Source organism: Polypterus senegalus, chromosome 15 (genome assembly GCF_016835505.1).
Source record: "Polypterus senegalus isolate Bchr_013 chromosome 15, ASM1683550v1, whole genome shotgun sequence".
Taxonomy (NCBI): Eukaryota; Metazoa; Chordata; class Cladistia; order Polypteriformes; family Polypteridae; genus Polypterus; species Polypterus senegalus.
In genome coordinates this window covers 68,048,885-68,069,982 of record NC_053168.1, presented here as the reverse complement: position 1 = coordinate 68,069,982, position 21,098 = coordinate 68,048,885, and the positions used below count along the sequence as shown (strand labels likewise).

Here is a 21,098-nt window from a genome sequence, read left to right as displayed (position 1 = left end):
TGCAACACTTACTAAGGTCTGCACAGTAGAGCTGAACTCTGTTGCACTTCTGTCACAGGATAGTTGCCTGTAGAGGTTTTTTAGCTATCAGTTACAGCTGCTTTTGGCTTTTTGATGTTTAAAAAATATAAACTGCATTTCAGGAAAACATGCACTGATTTAAAACTGCTGTAAAAAAAATAAACGCTGCTTTGGAGATGTGGGACACAAGTCTGTGATCCGTATATATTGTACAACAAGTTGTAAAGAACCCCACCCACCATTTAGCCCAGGCAACCTGAACTGAGAGGTTGTGAAAATTGTACAGGGCATTGGCATTAGAGTAAACCCAGATGATAATGGACTATAAATGTATACGCCTGGAGGTCCAAAAGTAATTGCATAACCTGGGGATTTGTCTCCTTGTGCGAAGCCATCCACTGTTAAGGGGCATGGTCTGTCTCTAGAATTGGTTTTATAGTCAAGACTGTGATATCTGCGCATGCTCAATATTCTCTTTTAACAAAGGTTTGATTTTTGAAAATCATATGCGTAACTGGCTGAGATATTCTAGAGTATTTTCTCCTTTCACCATTTTTTTTTTTTTTAGATATCCATTAGGCCGTATATAATAATATAATAATCCCATATAATAATTCAACAGGGAAAAACCCTATAGTGGCATGAGTAACCTCCCAAGGAGACACAAAACTGGCAAATCTCCTCATGTACTGCTGGCCAACAGAAGCACACATTTATTTTTTTCCAATGTTTTTTCAGCCCCCTAATGGCGTCCTAACAGGTGGACTGTGCCAACACACAAATATCCCACCGGTAAGTTCTTGGAACTGACAGTAATTTCATGGAGGCACCATCATGCTCATCGCAATATAACAAATCATTTTCCAATTCTAAATACGGCCCTTCCGGAATGGGATTAGTGATAGATTGACTGTCCAAAATCACACCATTACTGGTAAATTTCAGGGAATCATAGTCCCACTGTTCTCTCTTCAAGAAAGCTGTCATTTGCCTATGAGTAAAATGTATCTGAGCCTAGGGCTTAGGGCTGATCTATGTAGACGTTACCTCCTACCGTGATGCCTTGACAGATGATTCTTACATGGATGCCAAAAGGTCCTTGGTATCGCACTACATAGCTACACCTTTAGGTTTGCTCTTTTTTAGATAAGAATGGGTGAAATCATTTTGAGACAAGGAAACTCCATCAATCACTAGGCCTGTATTCTCACTGGGTAACGATTGAGTCACTAACCTTAAAACTTAGACCAGTGCTGCCCCAGTATCGTAGCCACCGTTTTTTTCCACCAAGTATGTAATGATACAGGAGGTGGTTCTGTACCACTGTGTTTCTCTGTGGGTATAGTTCAAACTGATCTTTTCTTGAATCCACTATTGCGTAACAATGTATTGGTGAGTGAGAATGGAAATGTTGCTTTTGGAATCCTTTAATCTATTAAATACATCTGTATCTGTACAAGGCAGAATGAAACACTTAGTGACTGTAAAAGCATAATTTCTTGATCCTCGGATGTGTCCACATTCAATCGTCTCGTTCTGTCGAGTGCTGAGTGTTGTGTGTTCCTGGCTTATTGCACTTGTGGCAGCAGACTTGAAGAGGTAATATTTCTCTTTGGGCAGAGCGCTGAGTTTCTGCCTTTTGTTTTTCTTGGGCCTTGTCTTCCCTATATTTACAGAGCTTTTCTGCTCAGTCTTTTAAGGATTTTAATTAGACTGTCCATAGTGGCCTAGTTCAAATGTTGAAGTGCAAGAGTCTCTGGTTGTGTGTTTGGTAATCATCAAGGTTATTATAGTTAACGAAAACTAAAATTAAAACTGAAACAATTATTAAAAAACATTTTCATAAACTGAAGTAAAATAATTACCAAAAAATAAAAAAATCTAAAACTAAACGAAACTATTAAAGTTGCTGGAAAGACCAACTGAAATAAAATAATTTACCAAAAATATTTTTAGTTTCCTTTTTTGAATAAATATTCTTGCAGTTAGTCTTTCGCACTTGTAACTTTTAACTCTAAAACAGAAAGTAATCCACCACGAGCCATCCACATATACAGTCATATGAAAAAGTTTGGGAACCCCTCTTAATTCTTTGGATTTCTGTTTATCATTGGCTGAGCTTTCAAAGTAGCAACTACTATTTAATATATGACATGCCTTATGAAAACTGTAGTATTTCAGCAGTAACATTAAATTTATTGGATTAACAGAAAATATGCAATATGCATCATAACAAAATTAGACAGGTTCATAAATTTGGGCACCCCAACAGAGATGATATATCAATACTTAGTTGAGCCTCCTTTTGCAAATATAACAGCCTGTAGACACCTCCTATAGCCTTTAATGAGTGTCTGGATTCTGGATGGAGGTATTTTTGACCATTCTTCCATACAAAATCTCTCCAGTTCAGTTAAATTTGATGGCTACCAAGCATGGGGGACTGTGACGGCCATTCCAGAACATTGTACTTCTCCCTCTGCATGAATGTCTTTGTATATTTCAAACTGTGTTTTGGGTCATTGTCTTTTTGGTACAGCCACGCCCTACGTAACTTCAACTTTGTGACTGATGCTTGAACATTACCATGAAAAATTTGTTGATATTGGGTTGAATTCATCTAACCCTCAACTTTAACAATGGCCCCAGTCCCTGAACTGGCCACACAGCCCCACATCATGATGGAACCTCCACCAAATTTGACACTAGGTAGCAGGTGTTTTTCTTGAAATGCGGTGTTCTTCCGCCATGCAAAGCTCTTTTTGTTATGACCAAATAACTGAATTTTTGTCTCATCAGTCCAAATCACTTTGTTCCAAAATGAATCTGGCTTGTCTAAATGAGCATTTGCATACAATAAGCGACTCTGTTTGTGATGTGAGTGCAGAAAGGGCTTCTTTCTCATCACCCTGCCATACAGATGTTCTTTGTGCAAATTACACTGAATTGTAGAACGATGTACAGATACACCATCTGCAGCAAGATGTTCTTACAGGTCTTTGGAGGTGATCTGTGGGTTGTCTGTAACCATTTTCACAATCATACGCATATGCCGCTCCTGTATTTTTCTTGCCCTGCCAGACCTAGGTTTAACAGCAACTGTGCCTGTGGCCTTCCATTTCCTGATTACATTCCTTACAGTTGAAACTGACAGTTTAAACCTCTGAGATAGCTTTTTGTAGCCTTGCCATAAACCATCAAACGGAACAATCTTTGTTTTCAAATCCTTTGAGAGTTGCTTTGAGGATCCCATGCTATCACTCTTCAGAGGAGTGTCAAAGGGAAGCACAACTTGCAACTGACAACCTTAAATACCTTTTCTCATGATTGGACACACCTGTCTGTGAAGTTGAAGGCTTAAAGAGATAATCCAGCCCAAATTTTTGCACAGCCAGTTTTTCACATTTGATTTATTTTCATACAACTAAATATTTCTTCATTAAAAATCTTTGTTCAGGAAACACCCCAGTACTCGGATGTTCCTAGGAAATGAAAGACATATCACTGTTATCTTTTTTTGTTGAAAGTAGAGTAAATTATTATGCAGGCTGAAAGGGGTTCCCAAACTTTTTCATATGGCTGTATTCATCCAGTGGACGGTAGCTGGTGTAGGAGGGTGGGTGTTCACACAACATTTGCGTTAAAAGAATGAGCTGAATACGGGCGTGTAAACTGTCTAAAACCGAAAGTGATTTACTATGCCGCCTTTCTTTGCACTTGTTGTAATTCAAGATGTAATTGAAACGACTGAAATCGGAATGTGCTGGTCAACAAAATCTTTACCGTATGGACTGCACAATCATGGTGAGTAACGTTTCAATTTATTTCTCAGTTGTCTGCGTTTTGTTGACATAATTCACCTGCCACTTTGCACAGAAGAAATCCTTTTTGAAAATAAAACTGCACTGATCGAGAGACTGACAAGGTCATCATACAAGCAGCATATTGTTACTGACCAATCACTTTAGCTTTAAAAACGTAATTTATCAATGAAGGGATATAAACCTTGTAAATTTCCTGAATTGGCAATGTCTGTACTGAACTACAGTAGGTAGGCAAAGTCTGCTAACTGGTGAAAAACTAAACATACTAATGTGTTTTGTATTTATTCTATATTTATTAATTTATCATTTTTTAGTTTATATTCACAGCTCAAAATACCTGATATTGTGAAAAAAATCTAGTAGCAGAATTATGTTTTAAAATATTTGTCCCCCTTTTTTCAATTTTTCTGCCTTGCGTCCAAACCTGCTGGGGTAGGCTTCAGGTTTCCTCCGATGCTCTGGATAAACAGGTTTATATAATGTATATATTGTTCCTAATCTCAGATGCCGACTCTGTCGTTTTGTGCCCATCCATACACCTATTACCTACTCTTAATCTGCTCATTGCTCTTCTTATGCATGGGCTAATCAAGTCTCACTGCCCCTATCTTTGACATTACATGCTTGTTTTCCTTTGTTTCCCTCAATACAGTTAGGTGGGATCTGCACACTGATTCAAGCCCAGAGCCTGTTCTTCCTAAGCCCCCATGATTTTCATGATCATACCTTTCGGAACACAGAAGAAAATGTTTTTCTGATTTTTGATATCTTTTCAGGCCTGCAGGTGGCAAAATTCAGTCTATAAATTGTATGTACCTGAGATGGAATCAGAGATCCAAATGGCTGATAGAAAATAACAAAAGAACAGTATAGGAATTTTTTGATTACCATATCAAAGGCTTTAATTGAAAGCACATTGTTTTGGTGCAGGATATGTTGTGTGCCATAGACCTTTAGAGTAAAAAACCCTCAAACCTTAAAATTCAAATAAATTTCATTATAAATTGGCCCATACTGGGTAGTAAAAGGAAAAGATGAAAAGTGCCAACAGTCATCTCACAGCACAAATTGTATAGAAAATGTTAAAAAAAAATTTAAATTCTATAAAATTTTTCATATTCAGTATCTGGTTTTGATTATGCTTGTTTTTTTAAGCAAAAACAAAACCAGATAATAAACCATATAGTGTAGTAAGCTTCCACTAACATTAAACACATATTATATCCAAATCTATTAAGTGTACAATTCTGGCTGATTATGACATTAAACTAAACTCCATAGTAGCTCCATGCCACAATAATTACTAAAACTAAAATGGAAACTAACAGATATAAAAATAGAAATGTCTGTGAAATAAAAACTAAATTAAAACTAAAAATACATGATGAAGGAAAACTAAACTGAATTTCCATGTTAGGTCAGAAAAAATATAGAAATAAAAATTAATATAAGAAGGCAAAACTATAATAACCTTGGTAATCACAAGCTATGATCTGTACATCTTCCTCTGCAGAATATGTCTACGATTTTCAACATCAGGTTAACTTATCCCAGATGTTGAATGCCTGTGTGTGGACAGGATGTTTGACATTGACCTTCCACTCTCTGCAGAATCATGCTTATTCATCTATCGTCACTCCATATCCTTCTAGGACTTAGGGTTTCAATAATTTGATGCATTCTTCGGTTAGAAATGGGGCAATTATGTATGCCCAATTTGCCTTTGGCCAGTGATGTTGTATCGCCGCTTTATCGTAAATCAGTCGGAACACTTCAATATTGTCCTTGGGACATAAAGGCAAAAATACCTGTGATGGCGGCATAATTCTTTCTTTTCAGAGTGCCCCTCGTTCGGTTTGTTGGGCTTCCTCCTCCTCAATTAGTGTTTTGGTTGGCAACCTGGATCCAAAGAGCCTGGACGTGTTCCATATGTGCTGCAACAAATGTGATTAGGTCAATTTATTTCAAATCAAATTGAATTTTATCTGTTGCAAATTATACATACTTTACAATATGCTGTAAAATACTCTGTTGACTGTGCCGTGAGACGAAGATGAAGGGAGAATAACAATACATAACTTTAAAATTCAAAAATTATTTATAGCATTATAAATATGTAATAATAATTTAAAAATAAATAAATAAATAACTTAATGTGAGAGAGTTAACAATAGGGCACCACGCTTTTTCTAGACACTTTTCTTATTTAACATGTGGGTGGACTCGTGGGGAAAAAGCTCCTCCTCAGTGTCTGTGGACTTTAGGCAGGAGTAGCAATTACTTGACCACAGCACAGAAAAGAGACCATTACTGGGATGGCTTGTGTCATAGCTAATTTTGGATCAACATCACTTGGTGTAATTGGACCATGTCAGATCCTCCATGATTTGGATACAGAGGTAGCTGAAACTGTCCATCTTTTCTACTGAATGCTTAATACTTGAGGGAGGGAGGGAGGGAGGGGGTCGGGGGGTTAGTGCCTCTTCTGTTTCTTCCAGAAGTCCACAATCCGCTCATTTGTCTTATTGACATTTAGTGGAAGACTGTTGGAATGACAACAGCGTGACAGTTGTCAGCCTGGGTCAGCATTCCTGAACTTCACTTCCAGAACTTTTGTTGTGTCAGAGTTTTCAATGAATTAAGCATTTTTTTGAATTGGCCCACCATTTATAAATTTTGTGGGATGGCCACTCATAACTGGTTGATCCTCTAGCCAATTCTAGTTGTAAATATATGCTATTCTACCAAAATTATTTGACACTGTTAATTTCTTTGCATTATATTTTTCATGTGTTTGTTAGTTAACTTTCTGCAAATAAAGAGTGATTACTTCATAATTATTGAAAACGATAGGCAGTATTTGACTGAAGAGTTGCCATCTTGATTTGAACATAAGAGGAAGACCATCCTTGACTATTTATATGGCACAGGAGGGTGGTTGTAGTTCTCCTCCAGCAGATGAAAATGCCAGCTGTGGACATTAATAGGCTGGATAACTGGCACATTTCCGTTGCTTCTTTGTCTGCGACTGGCTCAATAAATGTAGAATGGTGTTCCTTTTACATTATAATCTTTGACCTTTTTGGCATTTCTGAATCTTTTGACATTCATTTTTCATTTAATATTTTTTTTCTTATTTATAACTTTTTCCCTCCATGTTGTATTCTATGGGTGCCACTATTTTATGGATGTCTGCTTCAGTGCTGCTAGGGAAATATTCACTGAAAGTATGCAATGTGTACAGCTGTTTAGCTAAAAACAAAAAGATGTAATTATGGCTTACAAATTTTGGATCATTCTGTTGACAAAGACTGTTAAAATAGCCACAACACAAAACTAAATTGTTTTTCTGTTTTAGAACTTTGGCACGATTTTATGAGTAACATTTTAATATTTTATTTCCATTTTAAAACCAAAGCTGCTTCATGATAATCAAAGCAGAATTTGGGATTGACATATTAATACAGACTGCTTAATCCTGCTGTGAAGACTTTCTCCATTTTCCCTTCCTACTATAAATTTAGCACAAGAACTGATTAAACTTTTATTTCTCAATAGCTGGCCTTGCTCTTTTCTGATAAAAGCATCAGATCCACATCATTACTGGATCACTTTCCAATGCTAATTCACTTAAACTAGTGATCTTAGTGTTCACACTTGCTCTGGTGATTTAATTCCTGTTTGCTGTACAAAACTAAATATTACAAAAATACTTCTTCTTCTTCTTTTGGCTGCTCCCGTTAGGGGTTGCCACAGCGGATCATCTTCTTCCATATCTTTATGTCCTCTGCATCTTGTTCTGTTACACCCATCACCTGCATGTCATCTCTCACCCAATCCATAAACCTTTGCTTAGGCCATCCTCTTTTCTTCTTCCCTGGCAGCTCTATCGTTAGCATCCTTTTCCCAATATACTCATATTACAAAAATACAGGCAGCTGTATTTGATGAGTTTATAGGTGATATTTATGTTTCGGTTGTTAAACATGCTTATGTATGAATGGCTCTTATGGGGACAATACTGGATTTTGTTGTTAGCTTCTCATCAGTCTTGGCTCGAGTGCTGGAGTAGAGTCAAGGAGCTGAAGTTGTGTCTTGCATATTTGAAAGAAGTCTTATGGCAGACATTAGTTACACTTGCTCTGAATTTAAGTACCTGCTCAAGCAAAAGGCACAATTTGAGATTCATTGTACCAGGGCACATTATTATGCTTATAGCACTAAGCACAGTTAATGTTTAGCTTTTAAACTATTAAGAAATGAGATATTTGCATCCACGTTGACTATTAATAATGAAGTGGACACCCTCAATAAATCCTCTTGAATTAGTCATTTTTTTTAAGAATTTTTTTTGACCTTCACCATATGATTTAAATTTATTTCTAAACAAACTATCTCTTGCCAGTTAACATAATGTCCATGTTAGATTTTTATGTTTCTTTGCTTGAGCTGAAGGAGACACTTTATTTGATGAACCTTCAAAAGTTGGTGGCTCCTAATGGCTTGCACCCTTCATTACTGTTAGCCTTCTGGAATCGTCTTGCACCCCTTTTTGCAGATGTTGAATTGTGCTATATTCTTATCTGCATTGCATTCCTATGTAAATTCAGCTATAATCATTCTTCTTAAACCGCTAGATCAGTCTTTGTGGTTATTACACTATCACCCTGTTTCTCTCATTTACTCTAATGCAAAGTTTTCAGCATAAGCAATTACAAAGTTACAAACTAATTTGTGTAATTAATCTAGGCCCATTAAGCTTCATACAGCTGCCACATGTCATGTATTACTAGTTCACTAAAGCCGCTTTTCCACTGCATAGTACGGCACGACACGGTTCAGTACAGCTCACCTTGGTTCGGCTCAGTTCGGCTCGGTTTGCTTTCACTGCAGTTTAGTACCGCTTTAGAGTGGGTGGGATTATTCACGTGTCGTTAGAGTTGTGCCGCCTCTACTGCCGTGACACTGTGGAACTTTTACAACAACACGCAGACAACGACAACACTTTAGCTCGACGACGCGCAAGGTTAAGTATCTAAAAAAAACACATCACTAGCTAACTTTTATCACTGTTGCAAAGCATAAAATTAACTTAACTGCCAGTGTAACATTAAAATGCTGATTCTGTATATTACAGATCTTCCACATTTTGCAAAAAAGTCGCCGCAACAGACCATCTGTTTGGACATTTAACCGTGCTTCAGAGTGGTGGGATGTGATTGTTCCCGGTTTTACAAACACTCAGTGGCTGGAGAACTTTCGAAACTTCCGCGTGTCTGTACCTTTAAAGAAAAGAATAGCCAGTGATGCAGTAATGACGATTTTCTCCGGCCAATCAGTGACCAGCAGAGTTTACACGTCACATTTTGGTAACGGTTCGCACGCTTGGAACCTCGGCTGAGGTGGTACTAAAAAAAGGACCAGGTACCAGGTACTGTTCCCAGTGGAAAGCCCCGCAAAAGTGAGCTGTACTGAACCGTGTCGTGCCGTACTATGCAGTGGAAAAGCGGCTTTTTATCATCAGCCCTATCAATTGATGCAGAAAAAGCTTTTGATTGAATGAACTTGTACCTATGGTAGGTTATGAATCAAATGTGTTTTGGGGTGAGTTTCATCATTAAAAGCTTAAAACAGGGCCATAATTCTTGCTAACTTGATTTTTTCTCAGCAATTCCTTTCCTGAATAGTAAATGAGTCAGACATGGATGTCCAGTCTTGCCCTTTCACTTTAATCTCTCTCTCTCTCTCTCTCTCTCTCTCGAACCTGTTGCCACTGTTTCTGCTATAATGATCTGATCTCCTATATTCAGTGCATGCCTCCTACCATAAAATATCACTTTATGCAGAAGACACTTTTTGCTTCTTGGAAATGCTTCCCTTGACCTTGTGCATAAAATGACCTAGTTTTACCATCTTTGAAAACTTAACATGCTATAAGATTAGTTAGACCAGTGTCTCCCAACCTCAGTCCTGGAGACCCACTGTGGTTGCAGGTGTTTGTTCCAACCAGCTTCTGTTATTAATTGGAACCCTGGGCTAATTAAGTAATGTGTTAATTCCCAAATTCTGTGTTTTGGGAACTTAGAAAACTTTGGTAAAAAATAGATATTAATATATTAAAATGAACCAAGCAATTATATGGGAATAATGTATTTGTTTCTTTTTAACAAGATTTTCATTCTACTTTTCTAGGTGTTCTAATTGTTTAATTAATCCATTATTTACTAATTAGTGGGTCTGACACTAAAGTAGTTGCAGCCTTTAATTATTCAGTGTTGTTTGCCAGCGTGTCTGCTCTGTTTATTTTTAATTGTCATTAATAAGATACAACGAAGGGAAAAAACTGCACAGAGAATGGGCAAAATATATAATGAAATAAACAAAAGAGAATTAAGCATTTAAATCTATAGCAAAAGCAGAAATAATTTTAAATGCCTTATAAATGTAAAAATCATGCTGCTGTGTGTAGAATAAAAGAAAATGAAAAATGATACCAGCTAATTAAATGAGATCAGTGCTACCAGGTGACTGATTAGGAATCTGGTTAGAACAAAAACCTGCAGCCACAGTGCGCCTCCAGGACCGAGGTTGGGAAATACTGAGGCAGACACAATCTGCCTTTCTCCCCCTGAATTATCTTGTGTCAACAAACTGTCTTCCCCTCCTCTATTACGTTGACCAAGTTAAGCAAATATATCAGCCTGATGTTCCCCACTTAGTATAATATAATATACTATAATCATTTCAAATCATCATGGTGTTCTTTGAAATGCTAAAATGTCATTAACATCATGGACTTCCATTTATTAAAATAAATGTATGTGCCTTGGTTTAATTTTGCTAATATAATGGTACACCTCCCCCACCAGTCAGATATTGGTTAGAGGTTTTTTTGTTAAGACCTGTCTGGAAATTATTAGATTCCTCATGCTAACCCCTCATGACTTACCATTAAATATAACTTGGTGGCTTCCAAATCTCTTTCATATTCCATGCTTTAAGAGTTTGATGAATGAAGAGAATGAGAGAGAAGGAAGGTTGGATGATATTACTCCTTTATCAGGTACATGCCTGAAGATGAGTAGGCATAGGGGGTAAACAGGTGAGAGATGGGCGAGGAAAGAAATGATCAATGCCATTAGGAAGGAAAAGATTAAATGAATCATAGCAACTAAATGGAATCAATCATCATCTGCATTTAAATTTGAGAACTAAAAGGTAAAAAGCAGAGTTTATGAAGAATTGGACTCAACATATTGTTTTCTTAGAAACAAAAATATATTATTATATAATGACATTTTTAATTATAAAGTATTGATTTTGCATTTGGCAAAGAGCAATGAGATTTACAAATCTGTGCAAGGTGTAGTGCAGGGATGTAGACTAAAGTAAAAATACATTTTATAAACAAGACACATGGGTGCCTGTATGTTCATCACAATTGTATATTCCTTCTCATATCTGACATGAAACCGTCTTTCTTCATTTTTTTTTTCTTTCCTGGATATTGCAGGTGGTTAGGAAAACTACCAACAGTCACGGGGCTGAAATAAGCAGATGAAGGCATCAACTTCATTAGGCTGTCTCATCTTTGGTATCATGTTAAAACACTATGGTTCTTTATGCAGTGTGGCATGTCCTTTTGCCTTTTCTTCTTGGGTCATCATGAGGAGCCACTGTGAGTGGTCAACAAAGTACAGTAGATCTTAGCAATCTTTTGAGCTGATCTTTCTACAATGGCCGCCTTTAGCTTGAAAAGTGAAATAAACATTAATTTTTGTTTTTCTTTTTCTTCTCCAAGATGCCTCTCTGTAGCAAAAACAGCTATTATTTTTGTGTGATGTAATATTTGAAAAAATCAACTTGATTATTTTTTTAATGTGGAATTTCTGATAAATATTTAATAGAATTTAGCAGGGTTCCTCTTATGTATAGTCAGGTCCATAAGTATTTGGACAGTGACACTATTTTCATAACTTTGGCTCTGTACACCACCACAATAGATTTGAAACACAGAAATCAATTTGTGATTGAAGAATAAACTTTCAGCATTAATTCAAGGGGTTTAACAAAAATGAAAGAAAAGGCAGACATGTTTATACATGATTCCTCTATTTTCTGGGGAACAAAAGTATTTGGATAAACTACATAATCATAAATAAAAGGGTTATTTTCAATATTTGGTTATAAATCCTTTACTGTCAATGACTCCCTGAAGTCTGGAACTCATGACCATCTCCAAGTACTAGGTTTCCACCCTAGAGATACTTTGCCAGGCCTTTACTGCATCTGTCTTCAGTTGCTTCTTGCTCGTTGGACTTTCTGCCATCAGTTCTATGTTCAGCAATTGAAATGCTTGCCCAGTTGGGTAGAAGTCGGTTGATTGATTTTGTTATTAAATAATATTACACTACTTTGGCTTGAAGACCATATGGTTTGCTTTCGTAGCATGTTTTGACTTTGTCCATCTGTACTGTGAAACATCATCCTATAAGTTTTGAAGTATGTGACTGAATCTGAACAGATAGTATAGCCCTATACACTTCAGAATTCATCCTGCTTCTTCTGTCAGGAGTCGTATCTTCAATAAACACTAGTGACCCACTTCCATTGTCAGTCAGGCATTCCCATGCCATAACACTGCCTGCACCATGGTTCACAGATGATGTGGTATCCAGCAGATCATGGTCTGTTTATTCTCTTCTCCATACTCATTTTTCTAATATTTTGGTATATAATGATCTTAATTTCCTTTGTTCAAAGAAAATTGTTCCAGAACTGCACAGGCTTTTAAAAAATGTTTTCTGGCCAAGTCTAATCTGTCCTTCCTTTTGCCAGTGGTTTGCAGTCTTCTCTTGATTGTAGAATTTGACAATGATAGGTCTACCTCCCGAAGAGTGTTCTTGGTTTGGCTAAATGTTGTGAAGGGGTTCTTCTTCACCAAGGACAGAATTCTGCAATCATCCAGCACAGCTGTCTTCTGTGGTTTCCTGGAATCAATTCCAAACCTTTTACCTGCCTAATAGTTAATGATATAATGAGGGAACTGCTCCCAACTGGCTATGAAACAGCTTGTCAGTCAATTGTTTGTATACTGGAAATGGGGGTGCTTTGCAGAAAAATGTCTGTCATTCCTGACTGGCTTATACAAGATTTTTGGTATGCACTCAACCTCCTCCTTCTTAAATTAAAGCTGAACGTTTACACTTCAGTCATATAATGATTTCTTTATTTTGAATCCATTGTGGCTTACAGAGTCAAAATTATGAAAATTGTGTCACTGTCAAATTGTGTATGGACGTGACTTTACTGCACGCTGCATTTTACAAGTAAACTTTTAACGAATTAAGTGAAATATTTAAATATTGCATAAGCATGGACAAAAATGTGTTTTCCATAATTTCTAACGTTATTAACCTACTTCTCCCTTGTTCATAAAAACATATATAGCAGATTTATGAAGGAGTTGTGCCTCTTCTGTGCATATGCTGTTCTGTGTGCTTGTAGCTGAAAAGTGTCTTTTGTGCTTAGCTGCGCTGGCTGCAGAGGAGTTTGGCTTTGAACAATTTCATTCAAATATTCAGTAAGTAACCAGTTAAACTTTTTTGTACCCATTTTTTGTTTTTTCCATTTGCTCATGCATGGGTGATTGAAATTTTAAAAATGCAACATAATAGTTTGGGTATTAATCATTTTACTTGTTATTTATAATTTTAAATGTAAATTTATGCACATACAGCATTACAACAATAAACATTTTCTGATTGTTTTTAAAAACTGAACGTGATATATGTAGTATTAAGTATTAAATTCTATGTTTTTGTGCTTATAATTGATCACTGTATGTGGCTTTTGTGTGTTTGCTTCTTAAGATCAGATTCATTAAAGGGCAAAAGGGCCACATTCACACTTTCTGTTTAAGCCTGCAGTGCTTCTGCTTCAATTGAAATGGTCAAGTTTTAAATAATAAAGTAATGAAAAACATAACACTTCAAAACAGCTGATTACACTCAAACTGCATATATAAATTGCTGCAATTAAAATGTGACAAACACTCTATAATCTTTATAAAGTGTATTTCCTTTATTATGATAAATGCATGCTGTGAATGTTTAAAGGAAACAAAATAATTTGGAAAATTTTCAACTTACAAGTGACAATATGCATCAATATTGGCTTTCATTCAACGTTTACTTGAGCCACTGAGCTTTAAATTTTAAAATTTCTTTAATTTTTCATTTAATTTATTGATTCAAATAATGTGTTTTTTGATTAAGACTGGTTAAAATCTAAATAAATGATAATTTAATGGTTATTTCTTTTTTAGTACAATTTTACAGTACTTGAAATATTTTTAAGTAGTAATAAATAATAATTTATTTATATAGCACCTTTCCCATACAGAGTAGCAGGATTCTTTATTCTGTCATTAACAGTATATTCTATTTTTTACTAGTTTTTTCTTTTTTGTATTGTTTACTGTTGCCATTTATATCTCTTACCATAATTTAATTTTTTTAATGGTTGTTAGCTAAGACATTTATTGAATACAATGCGGTTTCTGTTTAAGCAACTAATCCTTTGCCATTTCTTAGAATTTTTTTGTAGATTTTGCTGTTCTGTAACTTGTTTGAAGTTAGATTTAATTTGTTATGACTTAATGAAATTTTTCACTGAAATTTTTTTTTGTTTCCCCAATGTGGTTTGTAGTGATGGACGATAGCTTTATTTTGTAGGAAAACATTTCTAACAAAATTTGTGCTTAATGTAAGTGAACAGTGACTAATGCAGGGCAAAAGTAAGCAATATCAAAACATCCATTGGGGAACTCTTATAACTAGTGTTGCATAATCCACTTAGTCACCCTGTTGTATACTCAGAATGTGTAAAATGTATAAATTTTTTGCTAAAATAGTGTAAAACTGATTGTTCAGGTAAAATAAAAGCAGCCCTGACCCAGGACTCCTTTACACAGGATCAAACTTTGGAACTGAAAGCCCCCCACTCCCCCCATACATTGGCCAATTGTCCTGTATTCAATTCAAAAGCCCAACCCAGTGTAAAAGGGTTTTGGGTTATGGGCTATTTTTGTTTTAGCAGAGGAATTGATTTAAAAGTATTTGTGGGAAAAAATACATGTATTTTACACATTTCAAGCATAAAACTGGATGAACTGGCATGAATTATGAAATGTGATTAAGTTTTTTATCCATAGATGTTTTGATATTTTTACCTGTAATCCAGTGTTGGTGACCACCTGCTTCCATTAAAACAAAAACTTGTTAGCTCCATTCGGTGTGAAAACATAAACTTAAACATTTTTCTCACTTCAAACCACATGAGGTAAGTAACATTTAAAAAAATCCCTTTTGGGTGAAGTATTCTTTTTAGGCATAAATATTATGAATTTTTTAATTGAACAGTCATTGGAATTTAACATTTTGAAACTATGACCATATATTTAATTGTTCATTTCATTAATTAGTTAAAATGTATAAGTATTTAGTGGTGTATTTTTTTAACGATTAATTGAAAAATAGAGGTTTTCTGTGAGCACTATGATCAGCAGAGTTTTGGTGCACACCGTTCAGTTTCCACCAAAAAAGATCTTAACACAACTACCTAATATTTCCAGGTGTTCAAGTAATTGTAACTTGGTTGAATTTCTATATTTTATATCTGTGTCAATAAGGATTGTATCTGGGTACTATATTATCTTCACAAAGATTCTAAATTGGCCTGATATGAGTGTGTTGAGGGGTTAAGTGTGTCTTGTGATAGAATCATGTTGTCATGCAAGCATAGAAGTGTTTGTTTCTCTGCCTCATATAATATATTTAAAAAGTTGATGGGTAATGTATATGACAGCCTTCTTGCTTTCATTGTGCATAGTTTTTCAAAACCATTTCAGATGCAGATATGTTAAAATTTCCAGTACTAAACAACATCTCTGTGCTTATTCCATTGTGTATCTAAGTGTCCTTATTCTGCCCAAATTAAAAAAAAATGTAATTATAATTCATGGTAGTTTCTGTTTGAGCTATACAATTATAAATGAAAATTTTACTTTTACTTTAATTGGTGGAGAACTTCATTTCGTTTTCTCTTTATTTTTGTAGAATACTTTTCAATATATACAGTATAATAAAGAAGAAACAGTTATAACCATTATAACTTTTATAACTGTCCTAGATATTGTTCTTATTCAAGCATCCTCAAAAAATGGCAAGTAAAATTATAGTTGTATAAAAACAAAAAAATACACCCTTTCCCAAGGTTAGTCAACAATAATACACACAGTCGTCAATACCTTTCTGTCAGCATTTACCTATACTTACCCACTGTTACCCCAGGTTCTTTTCCATGAATTGAGTTTATACACAAATTATACTTTTAAAAAATAAATTGACAGAATGCAATACATTTCTTTAATGATTCTTAGTTGTTTGTGACTAAGAGCTGCAGTATTATGTGTGATTTTGACTGAGACATAAGGTGGTTCCATGAGTAGTCCAAGCTAGAACATCCAAACTATGAACACTGAACTACGATTATGGTGTTTAATTTTATTCACTTACTGTGATGGTGTGGGTTGGCTTCACACTACCGGTCCCTTCCAGGAACCTTTTGAACTCGCCACTGCCAATAACGTAACCAAGGGATGAGCCGGGCAAATGAAGACACTAGCACATAGCAAAGTGTAGGTGTAATGTTTTATTAAAACAATCCAAACATTCAGTGTCAAAAAAAATAGTGCAGTGCTTTTTCCATAAATAAATAAATAATCCATATAAATAAACTCTATCCATGTGCAGGTTAAAACTAAGGAAAAAAATAATTCGTTAAAATCGATGTTAAAAACTTATTTATAGTGGATGGAGCGCTGCACTTTAACCAAAAACAAATCAGTATCTAAATTAGTTTTAAATAAAAGCTCTTTGGCACATTTTGGACCTACCCATTGTCTGCCTGGCTTATCTTGGCAATGTTTTCAACACTGACAGGATCAAGAGGCTCCTGGAAGGAACTGGTAGTATGGAGCTAACCTGCACGGTCACACATCTACAAGTTTATTACAAAAAAAAAAAAAAAAACTTGTTTGATGCCAAATAAAACGAGGATCTATCTATAGTCAAATTGGAAAGTATTGCAGCTAGGGCTGGGCAATATATTGACTTTTTGAATAGAGTTGATATTTAAGAAAAATTGATTTGCAAAACCCAATATCACAATATTCAGTAGTTTTGATTTCCCACAACTTCTTGAACTTTTTTAGAAAAAAAAATCAACAAAATCTTCAACACTCTTTCGATGTTAACTCTGCCCATGTTGTCTGGTGGTGAAATGGAGCAAGAATCAGAAGAAGAAAAGTTTATAAAATCACATAGGGTTAGGCCTGCTGTTTGAGAATGGTTTGGTGTTACCCAGGATGACAGTTTATGCAGTGCATCATTTAAAGATAAAACCTGTTACTGCATATGAAGAGGCCATCCAGGCACATGTCACACCTGCAGCTTGTCCTTGTGCATCACAGGTAAAGCGGGTCCCTGCTAAGCAAAGCTCCATAAAGTTTTCTTGATTCCTTTACATGCCCTATGAGTGGAAAAGCAGCAGGTGAAACGAGGTAATTACAGTGCTAAGCTTGAACCCTAAAAATACTCATACTTCCATTTGTTGGAGAAATACACTAACCACTGATTTACATCGCGCCAGAAGTGACACATCCGCACAGTGCAAGCCCTCATCCATTTCACACCATCTGTGCTTCGTACTGAAAGACTGCAAGTAGTAAAATAAAAAAAACAACCTTCATAATAATCTTCTGTGTGAATTGAATGTTTATTTAGCAAGTGAGTTTCTAATTATTTTCTAATAGCTTTCTAATTACAATAAATTGATATTCAGCTAGGGAGCTCTGCCTCCTGCTCACTTCGCTCGCCAACTCCCATGCGGGAGCTAGGCGCTAGCCACTTCGTGGCTCTGCCCTGAATTGTTACATATGTATAACAGAACTTTTTACATTACAGTGAGTAATTAACCATACTAAAAAATAGTAAAATGTAATAAATTGAAAGAAAATTGTATCATGTTTTGTTAGAAGTATTCGTTGAGTTATTCGTTTTCGTTCTGTTTGGCTTTGAAATTAACACACAAATACTTTTTGAACTTACACTTTTACTGTAAAACTTCAGTAAAAACAATTTTTTTAATTAGCTTTTTGTCAATATCGCACTGAATTTTGATTCCGTGTTTGAACTTACATTGTGACAACTCAACGTATAACTGCCTGTGAGTGAATATAGTTTCTTTCTCTCTAATAAATAAACTTTTTTGAATGTTTGTCCCTGTGATTTGTTAATTGTCATAGCAAAAGCTATTCTAACGGGAAACTGTAAACGTTTTAATATGAATGCCATATCAAGATCTCCTTTCGTGTCTAATGTTATCTGTTGAAGATGTACTACATTACCTTTCTTGTCGACTGTTAAAATTTTACATGTCAGAATTGTTTGACCAATTCTAAATACAACTAATCTTGTCCTATTTCATAGCCCATCACTCAGACACAAATTACGCAATAACATTACTATACATCCTTCTTTCAACAATAATTCAGCCAGTGGAAGACCGGACAGTGTTAACGATTGTAGATATTCTAAGGGATATTGTAAGTTGATGTTTTCATCTTTCGCACAGTCACCTGTGATACCATTTGATTCCCTGAAAAGGGTGGAATGTATTTCATCTAGACCTGTTCTCAATTAAAGAACAGGAATAATTATGTCAAATGGGGATATTGCTTAGATGATGGAAAAGCACTTTTAAGAATTAATTAACTGAGTGATGACACTTTCCTTGAAGGAAGAACCTGGAGAAGGCTGAGTCCATTACTGTTGTAGAGGTCAATGTAGATTTTAAGAATTTCCATACTGCAGCAACTGAAGGTATGGATGAAGTCCAGCCTTAAATTCTGAAGACACTGCATATTGTTAATCTGTCCTCATTAATACAACTTTTCAAAGTTGTGCAGAAGGCAGTAACAATACCTCTGAATTGTCACACTTAACTTAGTGGTTTCATTTTTCACGAAGGTGGACCAGGAATTGCTTTTCCATGATCATTGAGGAGTTTCCTGGTATCTGTGAAAACCTTTGTCTAAAACTTAGAAAGAAAACTTGGGTTAATTGAAAACTTTGAATTTGAGAGAATAAATGCAAATTCTGTCTGAACGAAACAATGATGAACAGATTATTTGCCCTTGCATTGATATTGACAGGTTTTGATACTTTACCAGTCCTCTCTCCACCTGTGTCATCCGATGGTGGTCCATCCCAGTATGGAGATCTAATGCTATTTCTATATACTATTTTTTTTTCTCTGTTTATGCAAATGAAGAATTGTGTCCTCATTTATGTTTTCTTGTATGTTATGTTGCCTTCTAACAATCTATGTATTTATTGCTGACACATACATGGCAAAAAAATTGGAGCAAGTTCGCCATAGAAAAACTAATTTAATTTGATGAAGTTAATTTGGAATATTTTTTAAATTTTTTTTTTTTTTTAAGTAACAATGTTTAAAGTGTAATAGTTTATTTGAGGAAATGATATGTAACACTGGCCTTGTGAGATTCCTGGAGTGTCAAATAGGTATTCATTTATCTGACAGCATTTAAAGCAGTTTGTTTAGAGTAACCTGTCAGTAATTCATATTCAATATACTGCATGTTGTAGTGGGAATTTGTGGATTACATTAGCAAGAAAATACTAGTTGAAATCTCAGTTTTGCAGAACTAGCCTTCTTTGCCAGACATTAATGAGTGATGTGAAGTTTTAAACATAACTGTGAGGAAAGTGTAAATTTCTATTTTTTGGAAGACACATATTTCATTTCCAGCAGAAGCACAAAGCATTAAAGATATCCTTCAGTCAAATCGTGCCATTACTTAGTGGTCGAATCAGGATTGGTAAGTGTCACTATAAGCCCACTCTCAGTTCTACAAAAGGAGAACAAGGTGTATTCTATTTACTCCAGTGCAAACAGAAAGCAAGAAACGGGCATAATTACAACTGTATGTGAATTTTTCAAGGGTGTCCATGAAATATAGGATGTGTGAGACCAAAATAGATCATTGTTACTTTTTATAGACAAAACTCTCTATGTCCCAAAGAAAGCATAGCTTTAGCATGAAGTGCATAAGTGAGCCTACAGGTAATTGTTATTACATGTTGTATCCTAGTATTTTTGAACTAGTGGTTGCATTGATTGATTTTTTTTTCTTTTAACCAATTATAGTGTTAGGTTAGTATAGTCAGGTTTTTTTCTTATTCTTTTTATCTTATCTAATGTGTTAGTTGATTTAAATATAAATGGGTAATTTTCCTTTTATTTACATTGTAGTTCTTTCTTATTCATTCTTTGTGAATAATGCTTAATTATTAGTATTTTTAGAGGAAGGCAGAGCTTACCCCTCAATATATAGCAAAAGGCCGGATCCTTCCTTACATAGGGCAATTTTATGACACATAACTCACATTAACAAGTTTAAATTTCCCATTTAACTAAACTGCATATCTTTGAATCTGTTTTTGTCCAGAGGTTAATGAGTTCATCACGAATAGCTTTAACCAGATAGCACTGTTTCTTGCATTATTCAAGCTTCAGCAGTGCAGTTAAATTTTATTTTCAGTCATCATTTTAAAACTGTTAAATGATTATAACAGTAATAACACATTTTATTTAAAGAGTGCCTTTCTCATGCCAAATTAGCATAATAAATACTCAGACTGCACTAATAGAAAGAGAAGGATAAAACAAAAATCCTAGTAAAGAGCACTGCATTGAAGCTGATGGTGAAAGAATTACCCATTAAGTAAACTGATAAATACAATTATAGGTCAGCTCAAGTAATCAATAAGCAAAAGAGACATCTCTAGAAAAGTGAAAAAATGAAAACATAGTTCTTTAAATATAAATGCATCATAAGGACAGAGGGACTCTTATTAAATTAGTTGCTAAGAATGCTAAATAGATTTTAAATAGTTTTAAATTGTCTTTTGAAGGAGTAAACAACACTAGCAGGATCTATTCCAAAGTCTGATTGCAGCCGAATTTATAATTTGTGTGAGCTGAATCTGAAAAAAAGAATCGGAAAATGGAATCAAAAGGCAGTTTATTTATTTATCTTGCAAGTCATAACCCTAAAGATCTGAGCACATATTTTTAATATTGAAACAAACCTGAATTTCATCT

The 21,098-nt window shown here is 35.1% G+C and overlaps 1 protein-coding gene across 3 annotated transcripts in view; it reads left to right on the top strand.

Annotated features, from left to right (window-relative positions):
- Window positions 1-21,098, top strand: part of mindy3 (MINDY lysine 48 deubiquitinase 3) — a 190,421-nt gene that overhangs the window by 52,376 nt on the left and 116,947 nt on the right. For 2 of the 3 annotated variants that reach the window (XM_039736227.1, XM_039736228.1), the window contains exon 5: window positions 13,377-13,428. The exons of the other annotated variant lie outside the window; for it this stretch is intronic. In XM_039736227.1, the coding sequence (XP_039592161.1) occupies window positions 13,377-13,428 (52 nt within the window). The remainder of the gene's footprint in view (window positions 1-13,376; window positions 13,429-21,098) is intronic. 3 annotated transcript variants of the gene reach the window in all.